This window comes from Polypterus senegalus, chromosome 3 (assembly GCF_016835505.1).
Source record: "Polypterus senegalus isolate Bchr_013 chromosome 3, ASM1683550v1, whole genome shotgun sequence".
Classification (NCBI taxonomy): domain Eukaryota; kingdom Metazoa; phylum Chordata; class Cladistia; order Polypteriformes; family Polypteridae; genus Polypterus; species Polypterus senegalus.
Window position 1 is genome coordinate 177,542,455 of NC_053156.1, and position 19,794 is coordinate 177,562,248.

At 40.1% G+C, this 19,794-nt stretch overlaps 1 protein-coding gene across 1 annotated transcript; it reads right to left on the minus strand.

The window, feature by feature from the left end:
• Window positions 1-17,438: 17,438 nt before the first annotated feature.
• LOC120526630 (putative nuclease HARBI1) lies at window positions 17,439-18,473 on the minus strand. The gene has a single exon (XM_039749792.1). The coding sequence runs from the start codon at window positions 18,471-18,473 to the stop codon at window positions 17,439-17,441; it is 1,035 nt and encodes a 344-aa protein (XP_039605726.1).
• Between the last annotated feature and the right edge of the window lie 1,321 nt (window positions 18,474-19,794).

Sequence of the window (19,794 nt, forward strand, 5' to 3'; positions counted from 1 at the left end):
CTGAAACTACAGTTTAAATATGCTGGTGGTTCCATTTGTAGCAGGGTTACTTAAAATTGCCTCTTTCTCACAGCAGCCCCAGCAGTATAATGCTGTTTGGGAAGAAGTTTAATCAAGCAAGCTTGCTACTCATCACACGCACCATTGAATTAAAACTACAACTACCTTGGATTACAGTTTCATTTTGTCAATTTGGAGTCATCTTGATTGGCTTCCACTTCAACAGGGGGGGCATTCCCAATCAAATCAAATCCTCGCTCTGCAACAGGAACCTGGTAGGACAAAATTTTACATTTCTTACACAAGGCTGTTCACAGGGCTTTTTATTACACTCCATTGTCATCTGCTTCTGTTTTATTGGACAGTGTTGGACTTTGTTGTTAGTGTTTATTGTTTGCTGTGTAGTGAATATAAACAAATAGCCAACCTTGCGACGTAGCATACACCGCATATAATTATTTATTAATGATTGAACACTTTCTGAAAGACACAGTTGTCCAAATGGGGAGGGTTTGAGGATACAACTGTCAGTGAATGAAAAGATGGAACTCTGTTGAGAGCAACATACAATTGTCCATGAGTGAAAACAGGTTTTGGCAAATACAGGCATATTTTTTTGAAAGTTTGTCCTTGTGCCTTATTAATAGTTATTGCAAACGGCAATGTGATAGTCTTACACTCCAGTAGATTGCGGTGAATGCTGGTAACAGAAAGTCTAGTGCCATTACAGAGAGCTTTTGCTGGTATGAGGTTCCTGAGAAGCATGATGACTGAACCAGTTTTAATTTTGAGTTTATGTGGAGGCATGCCAGTGGGAGTAAGACTATTAAGAAATTCTTCGGGGAATGCAAGTTGATCCGCAGGATCGTCTGTGATGATGGAGTCAATGCTGGTGAAAGTTACTTCGTTGTTAGGGATAAGTTTCAGCACCTGTTCATTAAGGTGTAGTGAGTCTGCGTTGGTGATGCTTAATATAGCTTGCGTACTGAGTTGTACCAGAGTAACAGTTGAGAAGTCGATGTCGCCATATGATTGCCTTGAGAGCGATGTTGGAAGCCTGCGGAGGGTGAGAGTTGGCGGGCGGGGCCTTATTGTGCGTTCCCCATGATGTGGGAGGACGGTTAGAGTGGGCGTTTGTGGCTCTTTCGTGCATAACCCATGAGCGGGGCTCTGTTAGAGTTGGCGGGCGGGGCTCTATGAGTTGCCATTTGTGGCTCTCTGCCTTGCGTGCGGTGAAAAGTCAACGTGGCTCAGAGGTGCATGTGGACTTTTGCATAGACGAAAGCGACTGAGGCTGTGTTTGCGTGTGGGCACATGAGCAGGCAGTGCACATGCCTTGAGAGCGACGCTGGACATGGGAGGATGCTTACAGTTGGTGTGCGTGGCTCTGTTGTGCGTATCCCATGACACGGTAGGAGGGTTAGAGTTGGCGGGCGGGGCTCTGTCGAGCGTATCCCATGGTCTTAGAGTTGGCGGCCGGGGCTCTGTGAGTTGGCGGGCGTGGCTCTCTGTCTATACAGTATACATAGACTAGCAAAATACCCGCGCTTCGCAGCGGCGAAGTACTGCCTTAAAATTTTTATTAAAAAGAAAATTAAACCTTTTTAAACTGAGGGAAAATATACTAATAATTATTTGTTAAGGATTTCTTTGTATACCACATTGTGAGTTCGGCCCTACGGTTGTAATATGACCAAGCTGTGCGCTGAGCTTACTCTTGAGCATGCAATGTACAGTTGGCCATGTGAATAGTAATCTTGTTTCAAATCTCACAGATTGGATTGCTGCTGTCATAATCGGTTTGAGTTTCATGGTTTGTTTTCAATTACGAAAGTATTTGCAGGACTTGTGTTGAAGTGACTTTTGGCACCTGTCAAGCGTTGTAAGCATACCACCAGTTTCATTGATAACTTCACATCCAGCTTTTGAGAGTTTAAACTTTTATAAACATCAAAGTGTCTACTACTGAAATCGTTACCTGTGAATCTAAGATGTTTAAGTGGCATTTGTTGTCGAAAGGTGTAAAATATTTGGCCATTTCGGTACACTTGAAAGCAACAACCGAACAATTCAGCGGCGGCCATCAACTCACATGCAGAACCATAGGTGAAGTACTTAAGCATTTCACTCTTACAGTGCTCCTGTTTAGTATAATTATCTCCTGTACCGTCATCAGTCCACACCTTGAACCTGTCCCAGTCATTCAATACATAAGACACAATGTTCCTCCGGATATCAAGAGTGAGCCTGATATGGCCGTGCAATATGTAACAAAGAGAATGGAAAAGGTAGGTGCCATCTGCGGGCATGGAAACCACTCGGTAAGTGACAGTTCTTTGATCGATGGTGATCACCTCGATAGACATGTTAATGGGGGTACGGTTGGAATGATAAAGGAAATGGGTACCTGAACAATGTAAAGTAAGTCTAAAATACCTACACAATAACTATAATCGTAATAAATGAACAATAAAACAGCGGAGAAGCTGCGGATTAAATAAAAAGTCTATAGTTATCAGCAGGGAGACGTGAATCCCGTGGCTAAGCAAGGAAGGGAATGTAGGGACCGGAGTGACAGACGGCCTTATATAGGCAGGCAGCCAACAACGTGGGAGGCGTTGGGATGGGGGACCCAACGCCGCCTCACACGGTTACTGAGCTGCAGGCTATGGATGTATATATGTACGTAAGTAGGATTCAGTTAGCGTTGGGAACCCGCGTACCAAATTTCTTGAAGATGGGCCCTTAAGTAACAAAGACCGTTGAAAAGTTCAATATGGCGGCCGGCAGTGGCATCATACCACCGAAATAAGTACGTACATTGGTTTCAGTTAGCGCAGGGAAGCCACCTACCAAATTTCGTGAAGATGGGGCCATAAATATGAAAGTTCAACATGGCGGATGTTGTTGACCGTTATGACCGTTATGCATAGAATTTCAAAATGAAACCTGCTTAACTTTTGTAAGTAAGCTGTAAGGAATGAGCCTGCCAAATTTCAGCCTTCTACCTACACGGGAAGTTGGAGAATTAGTGACGTTGGAAAGTTCAATATGGCAGCTGACAGTGGCGTCATGCCACTGAAATAAGTACGTACATGGTTTCGGTTAGCACAGGGAAGCCGCCTACCAAATTTCGTGAAAATGGGGCCATAAATAAGAAAGTTCAACATGGCAGATGTAATCGACCGTTATCGACCATTATGGCCATTACGTGTAGAATTTCGAAATGAAACCTGCTTAACATTTGTAAGTAAGCTGTAAGGAATAAGTGTGCCAAATTTCAACCTTCTACCTACACGGGAAGTTGGAGAATTAGTGATGAGTGAGTGAGTGAGTCAGTCAGTGAGGGCTTTGCCTTTTATTAGTATAGCTATAGTTATTACCAATGGGGATCTGGGAAGGGAATTTGCATACGTGTTTTTGTGTAATATTGCTTTTTCTGTCATAATTTGAATAATATATCCTGTATTATCTTTGGACAGTGTGAATCATAGCGGGGGTGCGAGAAGGCATTCAGGGGGTGCGACAAGGAGGAAGGCTGCATTGCATTTCATCAAAAATGAGTGAGGTGCGTTGTCCAACTTTATCATGTTGCAATCAGTATCTTGCATTGGACATCATTTGTACGTCATTTATAGGTTGATGTTCATGTTAGGTGATTTAAAATGAATCAAGCATTGCATGCACAATTGTCACCTGTGAAAGAGCTGCAGAAATGCATGTTCTCACAAGTTCCTTGCTGCGGTCAGAGCATTCGTAAAGGTGAATATCTATTTTTTAAGAGAATGGAATTTGGACTTTGCAATGATCCCTAGAGAAGGGTGAGTATTGATTTCTGTGCAAGCCCTATTCATGAAATGTCACTGATTTAGAGATTTGATTGACATTTTTGCCAGAGAAGACTGAATTGGTTGCAGCACCTACTGCTTACACTAAGCTGATCTCTCCTGATGGTGGTCCCAATAGTAGCGCAGCAATTTTAACTGCATAGCACGTATGTTTTTGAACTGCATTGCAGTTGCTACTGGGGCACATATCTTGTCAACTGTGTGTCATTATTTAGAGGCACTCTGGTACCTGTTGCTTCATGAGGGTTTCCAGTCTCCCAAAACTCCTTGATTGTTGATTTTGTGTAATTCCTTGCAGTGCTCAATGCTTTGTGGGATACCGCAATCTCAGGATTATCAATTGAGTGTCTAAGCTTCACCGGGGTAATGTTTACAAGTTTATTGAGATTTATATAGGAAAATTGCACAATTTATTTTAAAATATTATGCACTGAGTTTAAATATTATTTTTTTTAGTTCAATTTGCTCACCCACAGTACTGTATGTTGTTCAATTTGTGGTTCAAAAATTAGAAATTTGACTTCTTCATCTTCAAATGTGATATTACTTTTTAGGGGGAGAGAAGTTAAATATATTCTGCGGGTGCAGGGTCTTAAAAAGGTTGGATTAAAACCCAAACTTTTAGCAATACTTACTTGTTTGAACTAGGTCCTCATGTATAATGGGGTGTGTAGAAGTCACACCAAGACATAGTGTGCAGACAAAAACAGAAATGTGCATATGCACAAAAAATCTAGATGCATAAATCTGTGCATACGCTAACTTCCATGTTCTTCCACCCTTATAAATCCCAGTCAGTGTGAAATGTAACATGCTTCCCCAACAGACTGGATGGCAGCATTCCTGCGCCAGTATGCCCATTCCTGTGCATGCGCCTGCTGCCCTACCCTGACTCCTCCCAGAATTACGCCTTTTTGAATATGCAAATCAATATAAATTGCCCCTCAAGTTCAGCGTTCTGTGAAAAGACAATGGCAAAAGCACAGGGAAATAGGAAGAATTTCAGAGAATACCAAGTGGAGGCAAGGAAAAACATACTATTTGTTGGTTTAACCAGTAGTGCACCCTGTGTTGGCTGGGATTGGCTCCAGCAGACCCCATGACCCTGTAGTTAGGATATAGCGGGTTGGATAATGGATGGATGGATGGATAGATGTATTAATGTATTAAGCTGAGTATGCAACTAAATTAAAGTGCTTTGGGGGCATATTGTATTTAGGGTTTAAACTATAAAAAATAGGCATTTAAAAGGCATTTTTAACCACATCCAAAAGTCACGGTGTTTCACAATTTGCAGGTTGTCTAGGAATGTAACCCTAGTAAATATTGGGGGTGTACTGTATTCACCTAAGTGGGGGCCTGCACATGAAAAAAGGGTATAAAACCAGGCACACCTTTAAAGCCGACGGACAGATGGGACACACCGTCGTCCCATCCTGAAAATCCTTCCAATGCAGTAGCAAAAATGGCAGACTCTACACATCGGGCCCCCACTCCCGAACTGGGTTCTTGCCATTGACTTCCTTCGTCTTTTATGCAGTGTAAGCCATTATTATAGAAAGCTAAGTTATTTCCCCTATGTGATTTCTTACTGCTGTATCACTAAGGGAGAGGTATCCCTTTTAATATCATATCCATATACAGGGTGGTCCAGATCTAATTATGCAGATCCAGATCTTCTGGATGACTTTGATTTATGCGAAGATGATTCTTCATATCGTCAGTATGCACACTTCTCGATAGTCCTGGATTTTTCGGTTGGTTTTCTATGTAATAAACTTAATAAGTTATAGTGTAATGAAAATTGCATAATTAGATCTGGACCACCCTATAGATTCGGGTTATGTAACATGCCGCAATTACAAAAGAACTAATTTCAATAAGGGAGCTAACGCCCCCTGCTGGATACAGTACTCTATATGTGTGAATCACTATGTACCACTTAAATCAGTTTTCTCTTACACAGACAGGACACAGAATACATTACATTCATTGTATTATAGCTCTCTGAACAATTTAAATACTAAGATGTGTACTTTATATCATTTTCATGATGGTAGAAATTAAAGCATGTGTTAAACATAGGGGCATGGTAGCGCAGTGTTAGCGATGACCTGGAGCCCCATTCAGAGATTGTTCCTGCCTCCCGCAAGATACATGCAGCGCTGTGCATGACCCTCAATGACATAGTTTATTGCATCAGTACTGTCTCTTTCAAACATACTAACCCCCAATTCCTGTCCTTCCTTTTCTTTCTCCAAGTAACCAATCACCACACAATCAGCTCTGTAATAAATGTCAAGCCATTTGTAAGCTTAGAATACCGATTCTTCAAAACTTTGAAGGAACATTGCAATATCTTCTAGATAGATAGATAGATAGATAGATAGATAGATAGATAGATAGATAGATAGATAGATAGATAGATAGATAGATAGATAGTTTATTAATCCCAAGGGGAAATTCACAATTTCTATGGCGGACAGCTGGGACCCACGCCCGGCCGGGACTAGATCCAGGTGAACAGCCATGGGAGCCACGCTATGTTCCTCGGAACCTTTGTTGGCAGCCCTCCTAGGTTACGTTGGAGCCACTTTCATGGAACACCGGAGCTCATCTTGGTTGGGCTCTGTGGCCTCCGCCAGGGGGAGCTGCATAGAGCTGCATGGCTTAAAGAGCCCGTCTGGGTGGGAGCGCAGGCACACCCAGAAGTAGGTCAACGAGCACCTGCAGCACTTCCGGGTGGGCTATAATAGGAGCTTGAGGCCACTGCTCAGGGCGCCAGAGTCGGGAGGAGGTTGACGACGCTGCCTTAGGAGGTGTGGAAAGAAGAGTGTGATTTGGGGTGATTTTTCCTTTGTATTTTGGGACTGTGTTGTGCCTGTGGGGTTCATGGGGAAGACGTGCCCCACAGGTAAAGAAGAAAAATATATCTTTTTGTTTATTTTTCCCATGCCTCTGGTGTCAGTCTGTGTCGGGTCGGCGCCAACCAAGCACCAATCTCACACTTCATAGTACATGTTTAATTATTCCATCCATTTATCCATCCAGGGTCATGCCAGTCCCAGCAAGCATACAGTGCGAGGCAGGAACAATCCTTGAATGGGGTGCCAGCTCATCGCTACCACTGTGCTACATGTTTAATTATTAACAGTATACATTATTTAAATGAAGTTAAAAATGTATCTGTATAATGTAATATACATACTTTACCGCATTTCATCTTAAAAATGATATCAAGAGCGCCAAGAAAATAGAGCTTGGACATCTAAATCAACTTAGAAGCCAGTCGTCATAATCTGCAAATACACGCTCTCTTCTATTGAATTGAATTGAATTCCTTTATTGTTATTGTATGGAACAATGAGATTTAATATGCAGATCCTCAAACTTATTTTCCTATAAAATGATAAAATAACAACTAAAGTAATAATAATAATAATAATACTATAAACAATGAAAAATATACAATATGAAAGCATAAGTGACTCAGGTTATGCAATATTACAACTGCAGTGGTTTAATACTCTGAGTAGTGTACTGGTAGTAACAATGTTAAAGCAGCTATGGTATTTGGAATAGTTTGGCCATTCCGTGCATCATTATATGGTTACAGGTTGATTACAATCTGATGCCTTAAAGTAATAAACGATATGAGGTTAATACCATCTTCAGTACTTTTTTTTTTTGCATCTTCACAACAGCATCAGAATATATGGCAGTGTATTTGAGACACAGAAAAAAAAATTAGGGACACAGTGATAAGGTCTATTTTGTGATTAAAGTGGAAATTTTGGCATTGATCTCGAAACATCAACTTTAAGCTCGTAGCTTATTTTGTCATTAAACTAGACTGTTGTAAACGTCATCTTAAAACAGAACTAATTGTTTATTGCTACGTGCTTCTGAGGCTTCCTCCTGAACTGACAGCAGTGGCAAGCAGCAATTGTCACACAGAACACATTAAATGTATGATATTCCAGCTGTCTGCACATTTAGAATCCTTAGATTTATACTAGATATCACTTTCATGATGAAATGCATTAAAGTATGCATATTACATTTTACAGATAAATTGTTAACTTCATTTAAATAATGAGTAGTGTTAATACTGTGGTGGGCTGGCGCCCTGCCCGGGGTTTTTTTCCTGCTTTGCGCCCTGTGTTGGCTGGGATTGGTTTCGGCAGACCCCCATGACCCTGTAGCTTGGATATAGCCGGTTTGAATAATGGATACTGTTAATAATTACATATATAAGGGGCAGCACAGTGGTGGAGCGGTAGGTTGCTGCCTCTCAGGGAGTCACAGTCCCTGTGTTCCCTGTCTGGATTTTGCATGTTTTCCTGGTGGGTTGCCACAGTGTGCTCCAGTTTCCTTCCAACGACATTCAGGTTTGGGGATTTGGTGATGCTAAAATGACGCTAGTATATGTATGTGGTTGTATTCACCTTGTGATGAGCTGATGCCCTGTTCAGGGATTGTTTTTGCCTCGTACCTAATGCATGCTGGAATGGTTGCATTACTGGATTGATGGAAATAATCAATAAATATCCATCAGTGTCTGCAGGAGCACGCATCGTGTAAAGTAGATAGATAGATAGATAGATAGATAGATAGATAGATAGATAGATAGATAGATAGATAGATAGATAGATAGATAGATAGATAGATAGATAGATACTTTATTAATCCCAAGGGGAAATTCACATAATCCAGCAGCAGTATACTGATACAAAAAACAATATTAAATTAAATAGTAATAAAAATGCATTTAAAAGCAGACAATAATAATCACCCCACACATGTTTATTTACATAGTCCATATTTACAAAAATGCTCACAAGTCCCCAAAAGTTCCCAAAGTACTGGCCAACACACACAATGCCTTCACTTTTTGTTCAGGCCGCCTCCTGATCTCCTCCCAGACCTCGTCCTGCTTCCACCCGACTCAAGTCCTCTCATGAAGGGAGATGGCCCCTTTTATAAGCACCCGGATGTGCTCCAGGTGTGTTCCGGCAATCTCCCACGACACGCCCCAGTGTGGCGGAAGTGCCGGCTGCATCCCCAGAAACACTCTGGGTGTCCCTCCTCAACTTCCCCTCGGCACTTCCGCCACACCCGGAAGTGCCTCTCCTAAGGCATCCGGGCACCCCCTTGCCGTGACACGGGCCCCTACAGGGTTGAGCTTCAAAGCCCTGTACCCGTTGTCCCCATAGCAACCAGGGCAGTCGCCCCCACGTGGTCTGAGGAAGATGTAAGCCCTCTTCCGGTCCTCCTGGGTGTCCCGGCTGGGTCGCCCCCCCCCCAGCCACCTGGGACAATACATTATAAAGAATTGCATCCCCAGCACTGACTCTTGTAAGACTCAGCTTTGGTAGAAATGATTATATACATTAAAGCATAAACTGTGGCCTATTATATGATGACTAGACTTTCAAAGGCTATCTTACTGAAAGCTTTATAAACATTACAGTATAAAAACATTTAATGTCACACTATAACAAAATGATGTTGCTACTTTCTTATAAAACAGCTACATTTAGTTAAACCCACTTTTCCCTATACATGCAATCACTTTGCCTGTCATCTAGGCAACAAATAGTTGATAAATGATTTTCTAACTCAATTTGATTGCATTATTTTTTCTTTACTGTACATTAAATAAATTGGTTTAAAATTTATTTAATCTTTAAATAGTTTTTTTTCGAAATGTACCCTGTAGCTACTGTTATTTTGTGAACCTCTTCCTTCACATGTGAAAACAGCAAAAAGATATTGTGTGTTTGTTGATTAATTTTCTGTATGTTTTATTTTCCTCAAGTTGTATTGCATTTTTCCCAATTTATTCTGGGGTTCATCAGGCATGTGTTCTTGCTCCTATTCTGTTTAATGCTTGCATGGACTGGGTGTTGGGCAAGGTTGTGGGGTCTAGGGCTGTGGGGCATAAGTTGGTGAAGAAAGATTCACTGATTTTCACTTTGCTGACGATGCTGTGATCTTCGCGGAGTCAAAAGAGGCTCTGATCAGGGCACTCGAGAGACGGAACGATGAGTCTGAGTGTGTGGTCTTGCGAGTGTCCTAGATAAAAACCAAGATTCAGCCCTTTAATGACCTCTTGAGCACAGCCAACAGCAGTGTGTCTGTCTGCGGAGAGAGTGTCGACCTTGTCTAGAGGTTTACTTACCTCGGCAGTTTCATTCATGTCTCTGGTGAGTCTTCCATTGAAGTCAGTAGATGGATTGGGAGAGCATGGGGGGTCATGGGGTCGCTGGAAAGGGGTGTGTGGCTCTCCCGATATCTATGCAAAATGACGAAGGTCCAGGTCTTTAGAGTCCTGGTGCTTCCTGTCTTGCTATATGGTTGCGAGACATGGACGCTATCGCATGACCTGAGATGTAGACTGGACTCTTTTTGTACCGGATCTCTTCGGCATATCCTTGGGTACCACTGGTTTGACTTTGTGTTGGATGAGCAGTTGCTCACGGAGTCCTAAACGAAGCCCATTACCTGTATCGTGAGGGAGTGTTAGTTACGGCACTATGGCCATGTTGCGAGATTCCCAGAGGGCGATCTGGCTCGTAGGATCTTCATTGTTGAGGACTCGAGTGGCTGGACCAGGTCAAGGGGATGCCCATATAACACCTGGCTACAACAGATAAAGGGTCATTTCCGGAGGATGGGACTGGACCACGTGTCTGCCTTTGCCTTACTTGCTGCAATTTCAAAGCAGTCTCTTAGAAATTATGTTTTCATGGTTTTTCACATTTTTAATGTGTTTTTTTATCGGTTAGTCTCATCTGCTCATTAATTGGATTTTGGTCTCAGTGTTTATGTTTGTACATTTTGTGTGCGGATTTCTGAGATTTAACTTTTGTTCTAGGGGTTTCCTAAGCTAATGATTATGATTATGATGTTTATGTTTGGAAATTCCAATCACATAAAACGTTATGTATTTTTTTTGACTGTTTCATCTGCTATTTTGTATTTCTGATGATTGCTGCTATGTTTGGTTCTTGTCATCAGGGCTGCTTTACACATTGCTAGGGCATGTCTTTGGAGGTCATGACCTCTTGGTTATGACATAACAGGATAGAAGATCTTCTAGGAATTTACTTCCTTATCTGAATAGCAGATACAAAACCATCTTTCAAATCACTCTTTCTAAAAGATTTTAGTGTTTTTTTCCTGATTTTGACTTTTATGCCCTACATTTTTGACCACAATTTTTGCCTCTTATTTTGGCTGTGATGCTTGTGTCTTTGATTTCCTGGTTTTGACCCTTTTCTGTTACTTGTCTAGCGTATTCTCAGATCTAGCCAATTCACTGACATTAGCAGTCATTTGTTCTAATGCTAATGCTTGAGCAATTTTAGGATGTGCCTTATAAAATGTTTTCAATAGTTTCTTTGCTACCTTCTTACTTATCTACTACAGAATACATATGAATGCAAAAGTGTGCATTAGTCACTTAAAAGAATTAAAAACAGCTGCTCACTGGTAACCCTGGCAACACTCACCAAAATGTGAAATAATGCTCATGGAATGCTCTGTTTAAGTGAGCAATATACTGGAGAGGCCACGTATTAGGGATTTCTTTGAAATCATCCACAATGATTTTACTCAGGAACTGTGGGTAAAAAATTTTATCAGCTCAACATTAATAGAATTATGAAGGCTAAAATAACTGAATATAACAATATAGTCTGCCTTGAGTGGCAGTCCTTTTTCTTGAAAATTATAAATGATAATGCTGGTAATCCAAGAGTTTTATACTCAACTACTGATCATCTTCTAAACCCAGCTCACTCAATGGAATGCCTCCTATAAACTACTAATGAAACTTTCTCTTTAAACACAAATTTAATGACATTAGAAATAAAATAGTATACTCCAAAGTTAATTTGATTGAACTGCAGTATTCCATTTTAAATAAATTAAATTATTTCACCAGAACAGATCTACCCGAACAACATAGAATACTTTCTCAACTGAAAACCTCCACCTGCGTCATTGACCCAAACCAACAGACTTTTTCAAAGAAGTCTCTGTTGTGCTGATTGATAGCGTACTTGATATAGTGAACTCATTATTAGAGGGTCTTTCCTAATTGTCTTAAGACTGCTGTTTTTAAACCCCTGTTCAAGAAAAATAATCTCAACTCTTCTGTTTTTGACAAATTTAGACCAATATCTAACCTGCCTTTTCTAAGTAAAACTCTAGAAAAAACAGTTATTATGCAGCTACATGATTACTTGAATAAATATTCTATTCTTGACAAGTGCCAGTCAGAATTTAGAACAAATTACAGTACAGAAACTGCACTGGTTAAAGTAGTAAATAACTTGAGGGTTAATGTGAACAAAAGCCGTATATCTGTTTCTGTTCTCTTACACTTGAATGCAGCTTTTGACACCATTGATTACAGTATTCTTTCACATTACTTTAGTCAATGGTTGGGCCTCTCTGGCAATGTCCTAAATTGGTTTCAGCCTTACTTAACAGGCAGAAAACTCTTTGTTAGTTGTGGTGAAAACACCTCGGAGACCTATTATATTTTACTAGCCATGTGCGCCCAACTACGTTGTGCATGTTAAAGTTGTCTGTGAAGGGCTACCTGTTTAAGCGCAGCTGCCAGTCATGAACTGGGCCCTTCGTCGCACAGTATTATGATTTTTTACAAGGGAAACAAAATTAAAAAAGAAAACCCTTGGAGATTGATTCGATAGGACGTACCTTTTATCTTCTCTTCTCATTCTCTAACCAGGCCTCAGGAGCTAATCAGCGTAACACTGTCCACCACCCCTTTCGTTATTCCGGCACATTGTTGACATTCGTGAGTAACAACAACGTACTAAACTGGAAGGTGGTCTACGCATGCATGGAATTCGCGGACAAAGATCAAGATCTAAATGAAGATCTCTTTAGTTAATTTAAAGCACAACAATTTGTTTAGTTGGAATGTCTGCGTTTTGAGGTGTGACTGGAGTACTACAGTCTTCAGTAGTATAAGCCTGGAGGAGATTCTTAATGCAATGCCTATGTTTTAGCTGTCTCTCTACTGCCATCTAGTGCTTCTTCTAATTCATTCGCGGACAAACAAAGATCAAGACCCAAATGAATATTATATATAGAGATATGGTGTACCACAAAGGTCTATCCTGGGTCCACTGCTCTTTTCAATATATATGCTTCCATTAAGCCAGATTATCTCAAAGTACAAGGTGAACTACCACAGATATGCAGATGACACACCACTGTATTTATCAATAAGACCTGATGACCCTGACGCTCTTGGCTGTCTGATCCTGTGTCTTACTTGTATTTTTGAATGGATGAGTAGCAACTTTCTCAAACTAAATAAAAAGAAAACAGAAATCTTAATGACTGGCAAAAATGGATATAGTGAGGGTATTTGAAATAAACTTGATCCTTTAGGTTTAAAAGTCAAGTTGAAGGTAAAGAATTTAAAGTAACTATTGACTCTGACCTAAAGTTAGACCTTTTATAACTTTACAGGACGCTGAAAAATTAGTTCACACTTTTGTTTTCAGTCAACTAGATAACTGTAATGCACTCTTTACTGGACTACCTAAGAAAGACACCAGTCAGTTACAGTTAGTACAGAATGCAGCAGTAAGAATCTTAACTAGAAAAAGAAAATCTGAGCACCTCTCGCCAGTATTAGCATCATTATATTGGTTACCCATGTCACATGAAACTGACTTTAAAATAGCACTAATGATTTACAAAGTCTTCAATAATCACACCCTGTTCTATATTTTAGAATGTTTGTCCCCTTACACTCCAAGTCATAACCTTATAATTACAAGAGCCAAGCTTAAAAAGTAGTAGTGAGGTGGCTTTCTGCTGCTATGCACCTAAAATTTGGAATACTTTACCAATAGAAATTTGCAAGGCTAATACTGTAGAACAATTAAAAAAAACTGCTAAAAGCCCATTATTTTAAAGTGGTCTTTTCATAGCTACATTTTAGTTGTATCTCTGTTAGTCTATATGGGCATTGAATTGTAATTTTCCTTTGGGTTCTGCAATTCCCCACAAATTGTACTATTCTCTGCAGTCTTTTCCAGTTCTTCTGTGGTGGTGATCTGCGCCACCACCACCTGAACAAGGTACCATGCTGCCCCCTGTGTTTATAGATTGAATGACAGGTGTCCCAAATGTCCACATGACCACCATCATTTTCAATTTTTTCCATGTGAAGCCTGAAAACCACAAGGACTGATCTATGTTAGGTAGAATACCCAGTGGGGACTAGGCTGTCTTTTGGCCTCTGCAGATTTTGTATTTTTTTTTCCAGCCTAATTGGAAATTTATTTTGTTTTTTTCTGTTCTCCTGGCAATTTTGACCTTACCTTTTTCTTTGTTGCGTACTGTATAATAGCATTGCCTAATCTTGTTTATGTTTTATATTAACTTCCTTTTATTTAATTTTGTAATGCACTTTGACTTACATTGTTTGTATGAAAACATGCTATATAAATAAATGTTGTTGTACATTAACCATTTTATTGAGCTAACACTGTTTACTGATGCCCCTATACCTTTAATGGCAATTCAAGCTTACAGAGAGTAAGAATAAAATGCACACAGTGTACTAATGTGCTAACTTATACATATGGTAATTTAGATACATAAACTTATGTGTTGATAAGCCAGATGGATTTGTATCACCGAGCCAACTTGTTTCTTTTTCAGCTAGCACAACCTCACTTAAAATAAATCAACCTCTGCTGTAATATCTTCATACCTGGAAGATTAAGCTAACCTTCAGTATGCATCAAAATTTGCAAGAAATCTGAGTTTCAAAGCATATATAGTATCAATAAAAAAGGAATGTTGCTTTTTGTGCTCAACACACACATGAGACACAGGAAATATTAGTAAAAATAATAATAATAAGAAGAAGAACTTTATTTATATAGCACTTTATCATGCATTTACATGAAATTCAAGGTGCTTTCCACAGATTAATCAACAAAAACAATAAAGATATACCATAGTTAAGTGAATATTATCATTAATTAATATTATGGTAATTTCTAATTGATATAAATGAACCAAATAGAAAAATAACCTGGGAATGTTAAATGCAATTTAAACAATAAAGTGCAAAACAAACTTTCATTCTTATCAGAACCAGGTTCACATTGTTTTTTAAATAAAAGCCTTATACGTAAAGATGTAAAGAGAAGAACCAGATCTTAATTACATGTATACAAAAAAAAATATATATATATATATATATATATATATATATATATATATATACAGTGCATCCGGAAAGTATTCACAGTGCATCACTTTTTCCACATTTTGTTATGTTTTATATAGCCTTATTCCAAAATGGATTAAATTCATTTTTTTTCCTCAGAATTCTATACACAACACCCCATAATGACAATGTGAAAAGGTTTTTGAGGTTTTTGCAAATTTATTGAAAATAAAAAAACTGAGAAATCACATGCACATAAGTATTCACACCCTTCGCTCAATACTTTTTCAATGCACCTTTGGCAGCAATTACAGCCTCAAGTCTTTTTGAATATGATGCCACAAGCTTGGTACACCTATCTTTGGCCAGTTTCTCCCATTCCTCTTTGCAGCACCTCTCAAGCTCCATTAGGTTGGATGGGAAGCATTGGTGCACAGCCATTTTAAAGATCTCTCCAGAGATGTTCAATTGGATTCAAGTCTGGCCTCTGGCTGGGCCACTCAAGGACATTCACAGAGTTGTCCTGAAGCCACTCCTTTGATATCTTGGCTGTGTGCTTAGGATCGTTGTCCTGCTGAAAAATGAACCGTTATCCCAGTCTGAGGTCAAGAGCACTCTGGAGGTTTTCATCCAAGATGTCTCTGTAATTTGCTGCAGTCATCTTTCCCTTTATCGTGACTAGTCTCCCAGTTCCTGCTGCTGAAAAACATCCCCACAGCATGATGCTGCCACCACCATGCTTCACTGTAGGGATGGTATTGGCCTGGTGATGAGCGGTGCCTGGTTTCCTCCAAACGTGACGCCTGGCATTCACACCAAAGAGTTCAATCTTTGTCTCATCAGACCAGAGAATGTTGTTTCTCATTGTCTAAGAGTCCTTCAGGTTCCTTTTGGCAAACTCCAGGCAGGCTGCCATGTGCCTTTTACTAAGGAGTGGCTTCCATCTGGCCACTCTATCATACAGGCCTGATTGGTGGATTGCTGCAGAGATGGTTATCCTTCTGGAAGGTTCTCCTCGCTCCACAGAGGACCTCTGAAGCTCTGACAGAGTGACCATCGGGTTCTTGGTCACCTCCTTAACTAAGGCCCTTCTCCTCAGTTTAGATTGCTGTCCAGCTCTAGGAAGAGCCCTGGTGGTTTCGAACTTCTTCCACTTACGGATGATGGAGGCCACTGTGCTTATTGGGACTTTCAAACCAGCAGAAATTTTTCTGTAACCTTCCTCAGATTTGTGCCTCGAGACAATCCTGTCTCGGAGGTCTACAGACAATTCCTTTGACTTCATGCTTGGTTTGTGCTCTGACATGAACTGTCAACTGTGGGACCTTATATAGACAGGGGTGTGTGCCTTTCCAAATCATGTCCAATCAACTGAACTTAACACAGGTGGACTCCAATTAAGCTGCAGAAACATCTCAAGGATGACCAGGGGAAACAGGATGCACCTGAGCTCAATTTTGAGCTTTATGGCAAAGGCTGAGAATACTTATGTAAATGTGCTTTCTTAATTGTTTTATTTTTAGTAAATTTGCAAAAATCTCAAGTTGTGTTGTGTGTAGAATTCTGAGGAAAAAAATTAATTTAATCCATTTTGAAATAAGGCTGTAACATAACAAAATGTGGAAAAAGTGATGCGCTGTGAGTACTTTCCGGATGCACTGTATATACAGTATATATCTGCACATGTGTACATGACAACACATTAACTAGAGAAGTTTGATGTTATTAGATCTAATGAAAAGATACAAAAGCAAATAAAACAGTCAATAGCAGTTTTGGTTGATTTAGAATGTAGATGGGGTTCTTAATACCAGAATGTGATTAGTTGACCAGGGCCCAGTTGTTCAAAAGTAATCCAATGGGATTTGGGATAACAGATTGGATTGAATCTTAAAAATGGGTTGTTCAAAGGAAAAAGAGGGATTCTGGAATCAGATCAGATCACCTAATCCAATCTCAGTTTTAATCAGGATCAAACAGTCTTCTGTGTTGTTCAAGAGTTTGTGTATGTTTTGGGACACATTTAATTCCAAAAATCAGGATAATCCTGATCCCAACACAGAGGTGGATTCAGTGTGGATTTCTGACACACAATAAAATAAAACTTGAAAATTGATCAAAAAAGCTATGGCTTGCAGGTGATGTATACATCTATTTATATTTTGTACAATTGTTGAACTAGGACAGTGACAATGTAAATAAAGTAGGGAATAAGACATGAAGCCTTTTGGTATAGTAAAAGGTAAAAAATCCCTGTGAAATATCAGTACTGAAACAAACTCTCAAAGCTCAAGAAGCTCTACTGTCCATTGTACTTTAATGAAAATGACAATTACTGTTACTCAAGTCATCTGTCAGAAGTAATGTCTTACAATTGCATCCCTGATCACACTTCCAGTCTGGCCCTCGTTTGGAGTAAACATTGGAGGTTGCTCTGGTTGCACTTCATCAGGCTCAGGTCCATCATATATGTCATCAAGAGGAACATTACGCCTGGTGGCAATGTTATGCAGGACAATACAGGCTAGTATTATATTACATGCCACCTTGGGTTCCACCCGCAAGTAATTAAGGCATGCAAAGCGCCTCTTCAGGACTCCATTTAAGAGCTCAATTGTGCATTTTGTTTTGCAATGTGCAGAGTTGAACCCTGCCTGCTCAGGTGTGTTTGCAGCTGGAAAAGGGGTCATCAGCCATGGTAGGAGTGGATAAGCACTGTCACCCAATATTATGCCATTTGGTCGGTTGGACTGGAGCTTTCTGTATAGTGCGCTCTCCCTCAGGATACGTGCATCATGGACAGACCCTGGCCACTTGACAACACAGTTTGTGATGATGAGGTCAGCGTTGGCCACAAGCTGGACATTAATGCTGTGCCTCCCTTTTCGGTTCACATACTGCCACTCCCTTTCATGAGGCGCTTGAATGTGCACACGAGTACAATCAATAACACCAATAGTATTAGGCATGTTCCCCAAAAGAAAGAAACTTCGCTTAGTTTGCGCCATCTGGTCATCCTTGGGAAATGAAACAAACTCATTGACCAGACTGGCCAATTCAACTGAGACAGCTTTCACCACATTACTAACAGTTGATTTGTCCACTCCCATATTGTCACCAACAACCTGGTAGAAAGTCCCAGAGGCATAAAAGCGCAGTGCAATTAGGCACTGTTCCTCCACAGACAGAGCATGACTCCTTTTGGTTTTGTGCTGTACCTTTGGCCTGACAAGGTATGCAATGTACTTGATATCATCCCTCCCAAAGCGAAAACGGGCATACAGTTCCTCTGTAGTATATTGTGCAAGTGGTTTGGCACGCTCAGCATACATTCTTTCACGGTATTTTCTCCTTCCCAACCTGTGGTAGCGATGAACAACACCTGCCATGCCAATGCCTCTGTAAACCTATGACTGAGGTGTGTAAGAAATTGGTGATTTTATTTGGTAACAGACCAATTAAGCAACAACAAGCTGACTGGTTTGTCATGTGTTGAATTACCCCAATCAAGCACAGGGCCTATAAAATCAGTGTTAGCTACACAAAAGAGATGGAACTATGGACTCAAAAGGGCCTAATTTCACAGTGGCAGAAAACCATGCACTGATGGTGGGTGTTAGGCGCCATTATTTCTCCATAGTAGGACACTTCAGTTCATTAAAGGGGAGAGAAGTGACCAAGATATGCAAACAGAACATTTGAGAGGACATCACCAAGAATGTGAATGCTATAGGCACTGGTCACAAAACAAGTCATATTAAGATGGAAGAACCTTAAAGCCAAGGCAACAAAGGACCTTGCTGAGGCCAAAAACCCCACAATGGGTAACACGCCTTTCAAGAGGGTGGTGAGTTTCCTGTCATTGTCCTTGACATTATTGGTGGTGAGAAATCAGAAACTCTGCATGGAATTAATGGTGTTGAAATCGACGGTGAGCCCACTGATACAGATGAGGGTGGGCCTGGTCCTCCAAATGAAGAGGAAATTTTTGTCCTCAGTCTCAGTCAAGTGGTAGAGGAAGAAGGTGGATCATCACAGATAGACCCAGCTGTTGTCACAGAACCTTTAAAAAGAAAGCGTAAGCATTCTCCAAACCTGGATGGTGACACATATGAGGTGCTTCTTACAAGAGAAACTGAAAGAGCAGAAGTGCAGATTCTTCTGGCAAAGGAACAACTCCTCCTTACCCAACTACAACAAACTAAAGTCAGAATGGAAAGCCAACTCCTAAAAGCAGAAATTGAATGAGCTGGTCTCTGTACCAATGAGGAACTGTAAATGTTCCTTATTTTGTTGACTATTGTACTTTTTTGTTTTACAAATATATAAAAATAACCACAGTGCATATGTGGGGAAATATTTTATTCTTTCAGTCATTCATTCATTTATGCTTGTGAGATTGATATGGAATCTGGCTGTTTATAAATGAAATGGAAAAATATTTGTTTATTGTGGTGCTTTCTGTTTCTTCCAAGTAACACACATGATGGCTATTTGGCTACTGGTATTTTTGGTCCGCCTTTTGTTCTTTACATAGCCAGTAGGTTACACTGTGGGTTCCATTTAAAGCACTAGTAAACCTGATTTGGTAATCCTGAATATTCTGTATCTGGATAACAGTGATCCAATCTATTGTTGCTTTGAAAAACCAGCATGAAAGTAAAATGAATTACCAGATACTGGATAGCAAAACAAGGGATTTCAAAATCC